Raw genomic sequence first — 13,375 nt, 5'->3', positions numbered from 1 at the left:
TGACCAGGTGTGAATGATCATCTAAAGAACCTTCCAGTTGAGAAAAGAATGCAACTGACACACAAGGTGAACCTGTACAAAGGCCCTTGTGACCATGTTTGTTGAATAGTAGCTTTGAGTCTAGGAATGCCTCCAAATTGCACACTAATCTTGCGTGGGGAAGTGTAGTCCCATTCAACACCAAAAATGAAATCCCAGAGTGTAGGACTGACTTAGACCTAGGCACCTGAAATATTCACAGTCACTCAGCCTTGTCAAGGTAAAGCTTGAAATTGTTCCTTCCTATCTAGATGTCTATAGCCTCCAGAAGTTGGATGCAATGCACTGACAGTTTCATCTGCAGCCCAAGACTGAGACTGTCAAACAAGCTAATGGTAAACAGCCCAAGCAAAGACCTTCCAACACCAGTCTCACCAACACTGACAGGGCAAGCCACTAGAATATAAATTGATGGCAGACTCCATTCCTTACTAGCACTGATGATGTTATATAGTTAGGGTAATGAAACGTCTGGAACAAAACAACCAAACTCAGAGAGCACCAAGGACCCCTCATAACAATATTTGCTGCCACAATGTAGGCATGAATATAGGCTCTTACTCATATCTGGTTCAATTTCTGTTTGTCTTCATTTAATAGTGCTTTAGGTGTCTCTTATGATGCTTTATCTACTGGAGCTTCTCAAAAACAAACAAACTGCACTGCAGGTTTTCTATAGAGAGGCTGCATTGGAAGCAATTTGGTTCAAGGTCTTGATCATCTGACTATCCAGATTGCAACCAGCACAGTAAATCCTAGTGGATTCCTTCCTATTTTTTATATATTTTTCTTTTACAATCTGTGTGAAATCCATAGTAAACATTCAGCCTAACACAGGCTTCTAATGGATTTAAGAATGTTAAATGTTCTTGCATTACAGTTAATCAGTTTTTGCATACTTAAAACATGCAAAATCTGATATTTGGCATGATGCTGAATATTTTATTAATTTTATAATTTTTCTTTGTATCATAATTTTTAACTGTATTGCAGGGTGAAGCCGAGTTTGCCCGAATCATGTCCTTAGTTGATCCCAATGGTCAGAACACAGTTTCCTTTCAATCATTTATTGATTTCATGACCAGAGAGACTGCTGATACTGATACTGCTGAACAAGTTATCGCTTCTTTCAGAATCCTAGCCACAGATAAGGTTAGTGAAAGGATTTCATTTGCTGTGGTTGTTCCGACAAATTCTACCCTTGCAAGACAAGGGGGTATCCTAATGTAAAGTAAGCTGAGCTGTAATTTAGAGTAGAAACTTAAAAGATAGTTAGAAGCAGGATTGTTTTCATCAACTAATGAAAGCTGCTAAACGTTGACCCTAATTTTTTTTAAATACTGTACAGATTTGTATTGAAACTTTTAGACTGGGGTAAGATATAATTTTGGGATCCTGTTTTGCTAAGGGTGTGTAATAAGACACTTGGAGCATCTTAGGGAAATTAAATATAAAGATGCAACGACTGGGACTTTTGTTGGCTACAGGTTTTCTACTTGTTATTGACATTCAAAGAGAGTCTCCAATTTTCTGTCTTTTATCCTAAAACATATTCATGCTCTTTGCTGCACTTTTTTTGAGTTTGTTTTAATAAAGCTGAAAGAATTTTAAAGCATATCTGGACAAAGCAGATATTTCAACTTGAAGTTTTTTTTAAGTGTCATACAATGCATATTCACTAGGCAACTGCAATAAAGGCTTTCAAATGTTCAGAAAAGACTAATCTACAGAGATTGTACAATGTAGATGTAGGCTGTGGGAAAGAGCTGCCTTAAAGTTATATATGAAAATACTTTAACATAACTTATCTAGTATAAATATATACATTTGGTCCCGACCTTACAGACCTTTTATGAAGGCCGATTCTTTCTCCAGGCCTTGGGGTCGAGTTGAATTAAATTCTGAATATGTTAAGTTGTACCATATTTTAGTCTGATTGCTGTGTCATTGTTTATTGCTTTTGTTGGCCTTTAATGTATTGTTTTTGTTCAGGTTACATTTGTTGTAATGTTTCTTTCTGTATGCCACCCAGAATTATTTTGTTTGAGGTTATATGGCCATATGAATTAAATGAATTAATGAATGAATGAATACATTCCATAATAAGGTATTATGGATCAGTGCTACCGTATTTTTCGGTGTATAAGACGCACCCTTTACCCTAAAAAAAGAGGCTGAAAATCTGGATGCGTCTTATACACTGATTACAGCATTTCTAAACTCCTGAAACCCCGTCCCCTTTGCAAAAATGGCAGTGCATAGCCTTTAGGAGGCTTCCAGAGTGTTCCTGGGGGCTAGGGAGGGCAAAAATGAGCGAAAACAAGGTGGTTTTTGCCCCCCAGCCCCCAGAAGCATTCTACAAGCTTCCTAAAGGCTACGCATGCCCTTTTTTTGACAATCGGGCCATTTTTTGGAGGTCTGCAAAGTGTAAAAAATTTTTTAAAAAATTTGCCTCTTCAAAATCTTGGTGCTTCTTATACTACGGTGCGTCTTATACTGCGAAATATACGATAGTTTTGTCCAGGCTTGTGCCCTTGAAGTATTCTGGATTTTGCAAACAGTGAGGACACCAGATTGGAGAAAGCTAATCTTTATAACAGAAGTATTTACCCAATCTCATCCATGTTCTCATCAAAGAGAGTTCACCGCTTGTTTTAATTCTGAAATTTCAGAAAAAGCTCATCGTATTCCTTCTTTTGAATCCTTCTAGCCATATATTCTTGCTGAAGAGTTGAATCGAGAACTGCCATCTGAACAAGCTCAGTACTGCATCAAGCGTATGCCAGCATACAAGGGACCAGGAGCTGTTCCTGGAGCTCTGGACTATACCTCATTTTCATCAGCATTGTATGGGGAAAGTGATCTGTAATTGGGGACTGACTCTGTGGGCAAGTGAAACTAGATATATTCCAGTTTGCTCCTTGGGGGGGAAAAAAAGTAAGCTGACCTCACTACAATTTCTCAAGTTTAGCAGGAACATTCAGTAAGGAGCAATGCCCACGTAGTGTGCAGCATGATGAGTTTTTACGTTGTTTATATGTCCTTGATCAAGCTTATTCAGTGACAGACTGCACTGGCCCCCTGCCTTATCAGATTTGTTTTCGTTTTCTTTAAATTAAAAATGGATAATCCCGAAGTGCCAAGTTAGAAAGCCTCAGGAAAAACAAAAGAAAACAAGCCTTTGAAAAAAAACACATATCTAGCATTTCTTTGATTTTCAAAACATGAAATGTTTTCAAGAATTCTGAACATTTTATGCAAGTCTTCCACAATCTCCCTCGGTGCACTTCCTTTTTTGCTTTCATACCATGGTAATGCTTTCATCTATAGATACTGGGGTTTAGTATGCTTGTGCAAATGGCACCATATACAAGAGAAAATAAAAACCCAGGTCATACCAAATAATCACATGAGATTGTTTTGTTGTTTCTAATGTGAAACGTGCACAGGAATTCTAGTCTGAGTTTCTAGTGGTATAAAATCACAAATCCTCTGGAGTTTATTCAAAGAGGTTGATGATAATAAGGGCATCATCTTAATGGTGATAATAGCCTTCACCTTAAAAAACCAATGCCCAGTTTGAAAGGGCACAGTGTTAGTAGCCTGGATATTATGAGGGACTTCCATATTTTAGGATGGTTGTTAATAGATTGTATCTGCTCTCTGCTATATTCATTGTTCTGTTGCCATTGTTCTTGGTTAATGCTAACAATATTGACATTTTACTACGACTAGTCTAAATTACTTTGTGCAGTCGCTTCCTGCCAGTTATGTTCTTCTCAACAATTTGTAGACAATCAATTTTATCTGAAGCCTAACAATCCCATGAAATAAATGGAAAAATATATGTTCATACAAGCAAAGAAAACTGTACCATCTGCTACTATTAAAACGTGCCTTTAAAATAAAGTCTGCTTTTCAAGCCTTAATACCGATTCAGTTTCTGAGATTAAACTGATACATCTTTAAATATTACTGCATGTCTTCTGGACAACACGGTTCTCTCACCTCATTTTAAAAAAACTTTTCTTTATTTGCTTTATATGTAGTGAGGCATCTATCTTTTTTATTTATGTTTTTTTTTTCCAATTAGTGTGTGGATGATTTTTCCTGCTGCTACTCTTCTTCTTCTCAAAGACATTAATACAGCTGATTTTTCAGAAAGTTGGACCCAGGGGCAAATACCTGAAAGAACAGATTTATTTATATATATTTATATTTATATTTATATTTATATTTATATTTATATTTATATTTATATTTATATTTATATTTATATTTATATTTATATTTATATTTATATTTATATTTATATTTATATTTATATTTATATTTATATTTATATTTATATTTATATTTATATTTATATTTATATTTATACTTATACATACATACATACATATACATATACATATACATATACATATACATATACATATACATATACATACATACATACATACATACATACATACATACATATATATATATATATATATATATATATATATATATGGAATATACTGGGTTATAGGTTTCAGTGGGATTTATAATAAATCAGTTTGCTTCGGATTAAGTAACACTGTGCACTTCAGAAAAAGAAGAGAGTGAAAGAAAATAAAGGCAAGATATAAGGGAAAAGTCTACTGTAGTGCTTATAAATCATCATCAGATGGAGCAGATTTCACTATTTCATCCAAGTTAGGATATCTAATCTAGAGATTACTTTCCAAGCCAATATGCTGTTGCTTATATTCCATCAGTTAACAGGTGTATGTAGAATGTAGTGATGACCTTAACTTCATGCAGATTCAGTCAGTTTTTATTGCAAGTTCTCTAAGTTTGCAATATTGCAATCTTCTAAAATGATAAATGAATTTATGTCACTGTCTCCATGGAATAAAGTAAAATAATTGAGCATTAGCAAATCTTGCTTTAGGCTTTGCCAAAAAAACAAACAAACACTCCTTTGCAACCCCTCTTAAAGTTGTTTGGGGCCCCTTCAAGGGGTCATAATTCACAGTCTGAGAGACCCAACAGTATAACAGTTTTGTATGAAACACAAAATCCTGTAGTTTAATCCTCTCTTAATAAGAGTTTTAGAATTTGCATGAAAGTTCATGCTGAACTGAATTTATTAACTTAGTGCCTGATAGTATCAACATGGAAATAGTCTATCATTGCTCCTAAAGATTTTTATTTCCTAGTTCAGCTTACAGTTTGGGATAGTTTGGTGCTCCCCCATCCAATGACTAGCTAGATCTGATCCTGCTTAGCTTTTTCCAAGATTAGCTACATGATACCACCTTCTGTGATGCACAAAGTTTAGCCATCTGTATTATTCTGCTTAGTACAATTATAAATGGTTTTAAGGAACACATAATACTATATTTGGCCTCCCAGGATAACGAGGTGGCATTTGGGGTAACTGGATATATAAATACTCAATGTAATCAAACACACGTACGACCAAATAACCCTAAACCCAATCCATATTATGTTTCAGTGAAATGTGAATACATCAGAAAGTTAGTTGGACTGTAGTAAAAAGGCATAAACAAAATGTGCAAGTCTCAAGGATAACACCTTTGGCTATTTATTCTTAATAGCACTAGAAGTTTGAGGATAACCTGTCAGAGATCTTTTTCTGAGATCTCTCTCTCTGTGCATCATATCAGTGCTTTGCTTATAATGAAGAATGAATTTTCTTAGTCACTGAATAATGTAGGTGCTGTGTACATTTTTGGGTACCCTGGGTAATGGGAAAAGTCTATAGTGACTGCATTCAGACATTATACTAATTGTGTGATTTCTTGTATTGTGGCCTAATGCAAACTCAGGGAATTGTCATGTATTAAAAACACAATTAACAAAATCTTGACATTGCAATGTGTGAGATAGATAGTCCCTTTTTAAAATCAGTATTCACCTAGTTGATTCCTGTTTGTGTAACCTAGATGATACAACTACAGTAGTGACACAATGACTGAGATTTCTCTCTCAAGGTACGGTTAGAATTTAGCCAAGTTACACAAAAAAAAAAAAAAAAAAACAGCCGGAGCCAGCTTTGGACCTTTTCTCTAAACCAGCATTTCTCAACTTTCGACAACTTTCAGATGTTATGGACTTCAGCTTCCAGAATTCTGAAGTTGAAGTTCACATATATCTTTCTAAGGTTGAGAAACACTGCTCCATACACTCAGTTTTTAATTTAAAAGAAAAGTGCTCTTATAACCCTTTTTAGTTTTTACCAAAGGAGAAGAATGCTGGAAATGTTGAAATACAATATTTCGGATGACCAAACAGAAGAACTTCTCCAGAACTGAACTGAACGGGACCAAAATTGGTGTGCAAATAAAACCATTCCAGGAAACATGTAGATCAGGGTTGCTTAATCTTGGCAACTTTGACGTGGACTTCAATTCGCAAAATTCCTCAGCCAGCCTGGCTGAGGTATGCTGGTAGTTGAAGACTACAAGTTAAAAACCTGCCAAAGTTAAACACCCCTGCTGTAGATTGACCTCCGAAGGCTTCTATTATTAGGGTAGTTTCAAGATTAAACGATTAACAAAATTAAGCAATTGCAGTAAGCAGCCCTGCCTTCTTTCTATTCCGACTGAGGTCACAGGAGGGATTTAAATTTCCTTCTTTATTCTAAAATATTAAAGCAAAAAGGAGTTCTCATCCTAATGGTCCTCCCAAATGTTTTTTTTTGTTTTGCAAACTCACACAAATATAGAGGAGCCCGCGAGTATATTTCCATCATTGTCCGATAAGTTTGGTTAAACACCACCATGAGTTATGATACAGAACACGTTTAATAATTGGTAAAATTAAATGTAGACATAGCCATTCCAAGGTACGCAGTTCCAACACGACACTTACACGCTTTCCTCATTGCAACATTCAAATCAATACCCCTTGTCTACACTGACAGTTGCGTTTACATTAAAGAAAAATCGTATGCGTCTGCGCAGCCAGTGACGCGCACGCAGGCGCTTTCCTTGCCATAGTCTCCGGCCATTCTAACCCGGGAGCCGAAATTCAGTCGCTCAGATTTGGCAAGGCTGTTTCAAAACGATGTCGCCCACGATTCCCGAGTTGGCTGAGCAGCGGGGTAGCCAGGAATCGCACGGTGCGTGTTTCTAGGAGGCGTTTGTGAGCTCCGGTGGCTTGGCAGGACGCAAAGTTTCTAACTTTTGCTGTATGTTGGTCTGGGAATTGCAGAATTGTGTGGGCTCCGCTATATTATTCCTGAATGGGCTCCACCCAGACCCCCTTCCCTACTTGGCAGGAGATTTACTACGTGTGCTGTACTCAGAAAGTAGACTCAATTAACTTTAGTCGCTCAGATACAGTGCACTTGACAATTTGGGGTTTTTAGTCCCCCGCCCCTGAATATCCAAAAGGGAAGTAGATAAGGTGGGTGTCGTTGAACTTCTGAAAGTGAGCTAAAACCTTTCGAAACCCGGATGAATTAAACTAAGAATCAAACGTAGTTTTAGTTAACAGCTGCATCTTCCTCGCTTTAAGTACCAGATGAATTGGATCTCAGAAAATGATGTAACGAAACCCGAGTATTAAATAATACACGGCTAAACCGAGCTTGTTGATAATCAAAGGAGACCAAATTAGAACCTAATAGTGAAACACGCGGTGAATCAGCTCCTCTGTCCTGTGTTTAACGCTGTTCCACCTCCTTGTTTTGTAAACCACGTGTAATTTTTCTAGGCGCTTGGTTTCCTTTTTTCTATGCTCGAACATGTGATTCGAGCGGATCGGTATTTTGCTCGGATTTTAAAGAACTTTCTCAGTTAATTTAAGGTAATTTTCAGGCACAGAAGGGATGCCATCAGATTAATGATAATAAAGTTATGCTGTTTATCACAGAAGCAAAAGATAGGTGTACATTTTGGTGTGCTCCTTAATGTTTGCCGCTAAACATTTGTTAATATGAAATCAAAAGTCGCACTGAAGGCAGTGTTATATGGAGTTACAAGCCTGCAGCCCAGATTGATGCTTGTTCTCACAAAGTTCTTCCACTTAATGTGCGCTTTCTCCCTCTGAACCCAAAAATAGGATAAAGAGAAAAACCCATTCTAATTGTACTTGTGCTGTCCACTCCCTGCTTAGTTTCATGCACTGATTTGGCAGTAGGAGTAAGACATTAAATGCTCCATTCTGCAGGTAGTGTTAGCTGTTGGCAGCTGTGACTGCAATCCTGGGTGTGCTGGTGACATCTGTATATCTCAGGAGCTTTATGCAGCTATTTGGCAAAAATACCCAACCATACATACTCTATCCCAATAAGGACAGTTAATTTAGTTTGCCCTCCCCAGGGATGGTACTGCTTCACTATTACACCACTAATGATTTTATAGGCCAGTTTTTAAAAGAGAAAATTCAAAACCCCAGGCAAAGATGGCTGTTCTAGACAGTGAGGGTGAAGTCCTAATTCTGAGAGACTTCTAAGGTTCTCATCTTATGTCCCAGTTGTTGATGGGAGAGCATGTAAAGACTTCCCCAGTGGAAATAAGCTCCTGCCTATGTCAAAGTGAGGCAAAGAAATAATGCTTTTTCAAAAATAGGTACTGTTCCATTCATGATTGTTCTTTGTCAGATATCCTGGCCAAAGTGGTCCTCCAATTCTGACAAATAATGGGGCACAGCATATCCTCTTTGTCCTGGTTTCATTCAGACTTTAAAATGTTGTTTAATTAAAACTATATTAGGAGTATGTGTATTGAGCATTCTCAGTACTTGTGATGAATTATACAAGCATTAAGCTGTTGATGTGTACAGGTGATCACTCATTTAGCAACCATTAAAAGTTATGCTTCATAGCATCCCTCCATGCTGAATGAGGAGACTTATGACTTATCCTCAAAATTGCAGCTCCCCACCATCACTCAGTTGTGTTGGCTGCTTGGCAGCTGGCACCAGTTAGGAAAGTTGCAGCATTCTGCAGTCACATGATAACCATTTGTGACCTTACCAGCTGGTTTCTGACAAACATTTGGGGAAGCCAAGTTGTGATCATCTAACATCATGCTTAACAATCGTGTGTGATTCACTTAATAACTGCAATAGGGCCTGCTATAGCTGCTGTTGTAAGTTGCATAGTTGTGTGATTGTTTTGTTTTATGACTGTCAGTGATGGCATTGCTGGTCCCAATTACCATTATAAGATGAGGACTCCCTGTACAGTAAATTGGCATCAGTCTTCTGACCTGATCGCTAAGTGAGAAATTCTACTGTTCCCAAATGTTCTTCCACAAGACTTCCTGCCATACTTAGTAGGATATTATTGCCATTAGAATTCCTCTAGACCTTCTTCTTTGAAAAAAAAAGCTTATTTATATATTCAGGGGAAAAATATTATAAGATAAGATAGGATGGAAGCATTTGCTCTTTATTGTAATCTTGTCCTTCTTCAGGCTGTTTTGTTACATTCCCTATCTTATCCCTCAGTCAGCTTATCTCTTGGTGGGGGAAGGAAATTAGTTATAAATGGCACAAAAATAAACCCCTGAAGATAATAAATATAAGTGTAAATAAATAGGTTAATAAATAGGTTGGAAGGAGGAACACTCCATTCTTTTTCAATACCAGTACCTCTTCTACTTTAAAAATGAAATGGTGGTTTTGATATATTTTTCCCCTAAGGTTTCTTGAATTTCATTTTATCCTAATGTTCAGTAAATACTTTGGTTTAACAAATATCCCAAAGACATCTCTTGTAGTGCTGGGGTGTTCCATTCTGTGGATGGAATGTGATAAGGCTTCAGGAAAAATATTGTAATCTCTCTTTTGAGATAGTTATGCTTCATTATGTTTGTCAAGGCATGCAAGTCAGACAGAAACATAGATCCTTGATTCCTTTTTTTTTCCAGATGATATCAGTTCACAACTAATAAATGTCTGCAAGTAAGTGCCAAAATGGAAGCAGAAATTATAGAGAAATGCATCCAGAATATATGTATTTAATCAACAAGAACATTGTTTTTAGAATAAAATAGAATAATAAAAACAAAAAAATTCTAAGTACCCCAAAGAAAAGCATTTCATCAATAACAAAAACCCTATCCAACTGGGTCTCAATTATCGATTGAGGACCGGGAGAATAGCCAAAATAGTTTCCTGAACAACATCAGGGTGAAAGCCCTTTTAATCAATGTTTGTGTGGGTGGATATCATTCCAGGCACTGTGAGCGGCCTATTTCTTGGTCCTCCTAAATCCGTGATGGCGAACCTATGGAACATGTGCCACAGGTGGCATATGGAGGCCTCTCTGCTGGCATGCAAGCCGTCACTCTACTGTGCATGTGCATGTACCTCCTGCCGCCCAGCTGATTTTTGGGTCTCTGCAGTGCATGTTGTATAATCAAAACACAGTTAAAACACTATACAAGCCATCAAGAATCTAACTATATAAATCCAACAGGAACAGGAAGTGCTTCACAGGAGCAGATAGAGGTAAATCCTAGAAGGCAGGGAATGCATCACTCAACAAGTGATGAATGCTAGAGAGGAATAAAGCTGCATACAAGGCCAACATAACACCTGTAACACATTGGGGGGCCGAAGCACAGGTGTGTGCGCCCCCCCACCCTGTTTTTAGTCCCAGGGGGCTTTGGGGAGGCCTGCTAGGCCCAAAATGGGGTGCATTGTATTATGGGTGTGGGCACGCCTGCTGTTGTGCATGTGTGTGAGCTTTCAGTACACGAGGACAAAAATGTTAGCCATCACTGCCCTAGATGATATTGCCAATTAATGGGACTCAAAGCATGCCCCTCTGCCTAACCTCTTTGGACCGAGAGATGTACAATAAATGGAGATAAATAGTCTCTCAGGTAATTTGGCCTTAGGTCATGAAGAAATTTTGATGAATTTGTAAGAGTTGTTTGGGTTTTGATATTACTATGTTTTGTTTATTATTGTGAACTGCCAAGAGTTTGCTATAAATTAGGGAGGAAGGGTGAGAGACAGAGGTAGGTTGCTCCTGGTTTGGCCCGGATTGGGCAAACCGGTAGTGGCTCCGCCCACCCACCCAGATGCTTCTGCGCATGCACAGAAGCATCGAGCACGTGAGCAAACTGGTACTAAAAAAAATTGAAACCCACCACTGGAGAGAGAGAAATAAAAGCATTATTATTTATGAGAAAGTTGAACTCAACTCAATTTAGTACAAAACCAACAAGCACAGAGTAGGCTTGCTATTTTCTACTTACAGGCATTTCTGTCCTCTATCATTCTCTGGAGTCCATTTAAGCTCACACCTACTGCTTCAGTGACTCTATCCAGTCATCTCATTCTCTGTTGTCCCTTTCTTCTTTTGCCCTTAATCTTTCCCAGCATTAGGTTCTTCTCCAGTGAGTCGTTCATTCTCATTAGGTGGCCAAAGTATTTCTAAACTTGAAATGACATTAAATGTCTGTTTCTCTAATCTGGGGCTTTTTAGTTGTGTTGGAAATACTAGGTTCTTAGAGATCTCTGTGTGTTAATCTTTAAGTAAGCACCCTTTCAGAATTTAGCTAGGCCATATGCTACTTTTGTTTGTATTAACAACTTTTTAATTAGTTTATCGAAGTATAAGATACAAAGAAAAAACATGAAAAGTACGAAGAGAGGAAGGGAAAAAGAAGGGGTATAGTGTAATGGTGGAAAAAAAGAAAAAGGCATCAACTTCTGACTCTCTTTAGCACAGTCAAGGGTAACTACAACTTTTTGCTTTTACACAATATATTCAAGACATTTCTATAACAATAAGCCTGTCCAATTTACAAAAACAAAATCAAGCTTTCATTTTTCCCCCCTCATTGCCAGCACAAAACCGGGAAGCATTTTCAAACTAGAGACAGATTTAAATATCATTTCTTATCTGGATAAAAGAAACATTTTAACCATCTCCGCTTCCCTTGCTGTGTGGGGAATAATAGATCATTCATTCTCATATTTTCATATCTAGTCCATAATATTTTATCAACTTTAAACTATTGTTCAGCATTACTTTAAAAACTGGCAGACCTGCATATACATACATACTCAATTTTATACATTCAAAACTAAGGTAAAGCTTTATAACAATACATATATCAATTTAAAAAAATGATTCACCCTAATTAATTAAACCATATTTAAGTCACTCCCATAAGCTACTTTTGTGTCCTTGTTTTAGTTGCAACAATACAGATTTTATATATGTATGTATGTATGTAATGTATGTATGTGTGTGTGTGTATGTGTATATATATGTATGTATGTATGTATGTATGTATGTATATCATGTATATCTGCCTTCCTAAAGCAATTCAGGATGGCATGTCCAAAATCTTCAATGCTTTAGAGCCTATGATTGATTGCGAGGAGAGATGCTGATTGCTTTAATGTTTTACAAATGTTGCCATAATGCAGTTTTCAAAAAAACCCTGAAAGAGGAAATAGAATCCATTCTGAGGGAGCGCATTATGGTTTTGGATGGAGGCATGGGGACCATGATTCAGCAATATTCCTTAGGAGAAGAAGAATTTCGAGGTCAAGAATTTAAGGATCACCTGAAACCGCTCAAGGGAAATAATGACCTGTTGAGCATAACTCAGCCTGATATCATCTACAAAATTCACAAGGTGAGTACAGGTTTTTCTATGAGTCTTGTACTTGAAAGGATTTATTGCTTCTTCTGACACGTATAACAACTCTTGAGAGCTACATTCACATGGTCTATTTGGTCACTTTAAACTGTGTGAACCTAACTCCCAGAATTCTGGCTGGAGAATTCTAGCAGTGGAAGCCCATACAGCCCAAAACTGCTGAGGTTGAGAAACAGTGGTATGGATAGAGTGCAATTATGGGCCCTTTACTCAAAAATGGAAGATGATTGCTGAGTATTGTTCAGTGAAAAAGGCAACAAAAAGTAAATCAGAGGATGGAACATTTTCACTAATTTGAATGGACTGGATTATGCTTATATTTTTTTACTCTTACTTTGAAAATACATTGATTAATTAATCCCTATTTTGTGCTGTAGTCCTATTTATTTGCATATGTGATCCCTCAGAGCCAATAAATGGCTGAAAAGCATTAAGAATAATATAGATTTTAGCTCTTCATCTATTTAATTGAAAGATGAGGATCCTCCAAGGTCCCTGGTTAAAAAGAAAAAAGTATAAGAAATATTAGAAAAAATACTTTCTGCACTGTTCACCAGAAAAAGTAATCTGATATTCTGTCTCGGCAATGGCTTTACCCAGCCATTTCAGACCCCTGAAATAGTATGCAATTTGGAACTGTCTTGGGCATCTGTTAGAAATGAGGTCTGCTTGTTTTTAACTCACTG

General features: G+C 37.2%; 2 protein-coding genes across 2 annotated transcripts in view; both read left to right on the top strand.

Moving 5' to 3' along the window:
- ACTN2 (actinin alpha 2) overlaps positions 1–3,968 on the top strand; it is a 71,156-nt gene extending 67,188 nt beyond the window's left edge. Inside the window, exons 20-21 of the mRNA XM_087718055.1 lie at positions 1,033–1,191; positions 2,750–3,968. Coding sequence (XP_087574181.1) covers positions 1,033–1,191; positions 2,750–2,908 — 318 coding nt within the window. The 3' untranslated portion in view covers positions 2,909–3,968. The remainder of the gene's footprint in view (positions 1–1,032; positions 1,192–2,749) is intronic.
- Positions 3,969–7,039: 3,071 nt separating this feature from the next.
- Positions 7,040–13,375, top strand: part of MTR (5-methyltetrahydrofolate-homocysteine methyltransferase) — an 88,783-nt gene continuing 82,447 nt past the window's right edge. Inside the window, exons 1-2 of the mRNA XM_087718054.1 lie at positions 7,040–7,174; positions 12,454–12,665. Coding sequence (XP_087574180.1) covers positions 7,120–7,174; positions 12,454–12,665 — 267 coding nt within the window. The 5' untranslated portion in view covers positions 7,040–7,119. The remainder of the gene's footprint in view (positions 7,175–12,453; positions 12,666–13,375) is intronic.

Source organism: Thamnophis sirtalis, unplaced genomic scaffold (assembly GCF_051295495.1).
Source record: "Thamnophis sirtalis isolate CommonGarterSnake01/CBP01778 unplaced genomic scaffold, rThaSir2_p1.2 scaffold_6, whole genome shotgun sequence".
NCBI lineage: Eukaryota > Metazoa > Chordata > Lepidosauria > Squamata > Natricidae > Thamnophis > Thamnophis sirtalis.
This window is presented reverse-complemented; position numbering and strand designations above follow the sequence as displayed.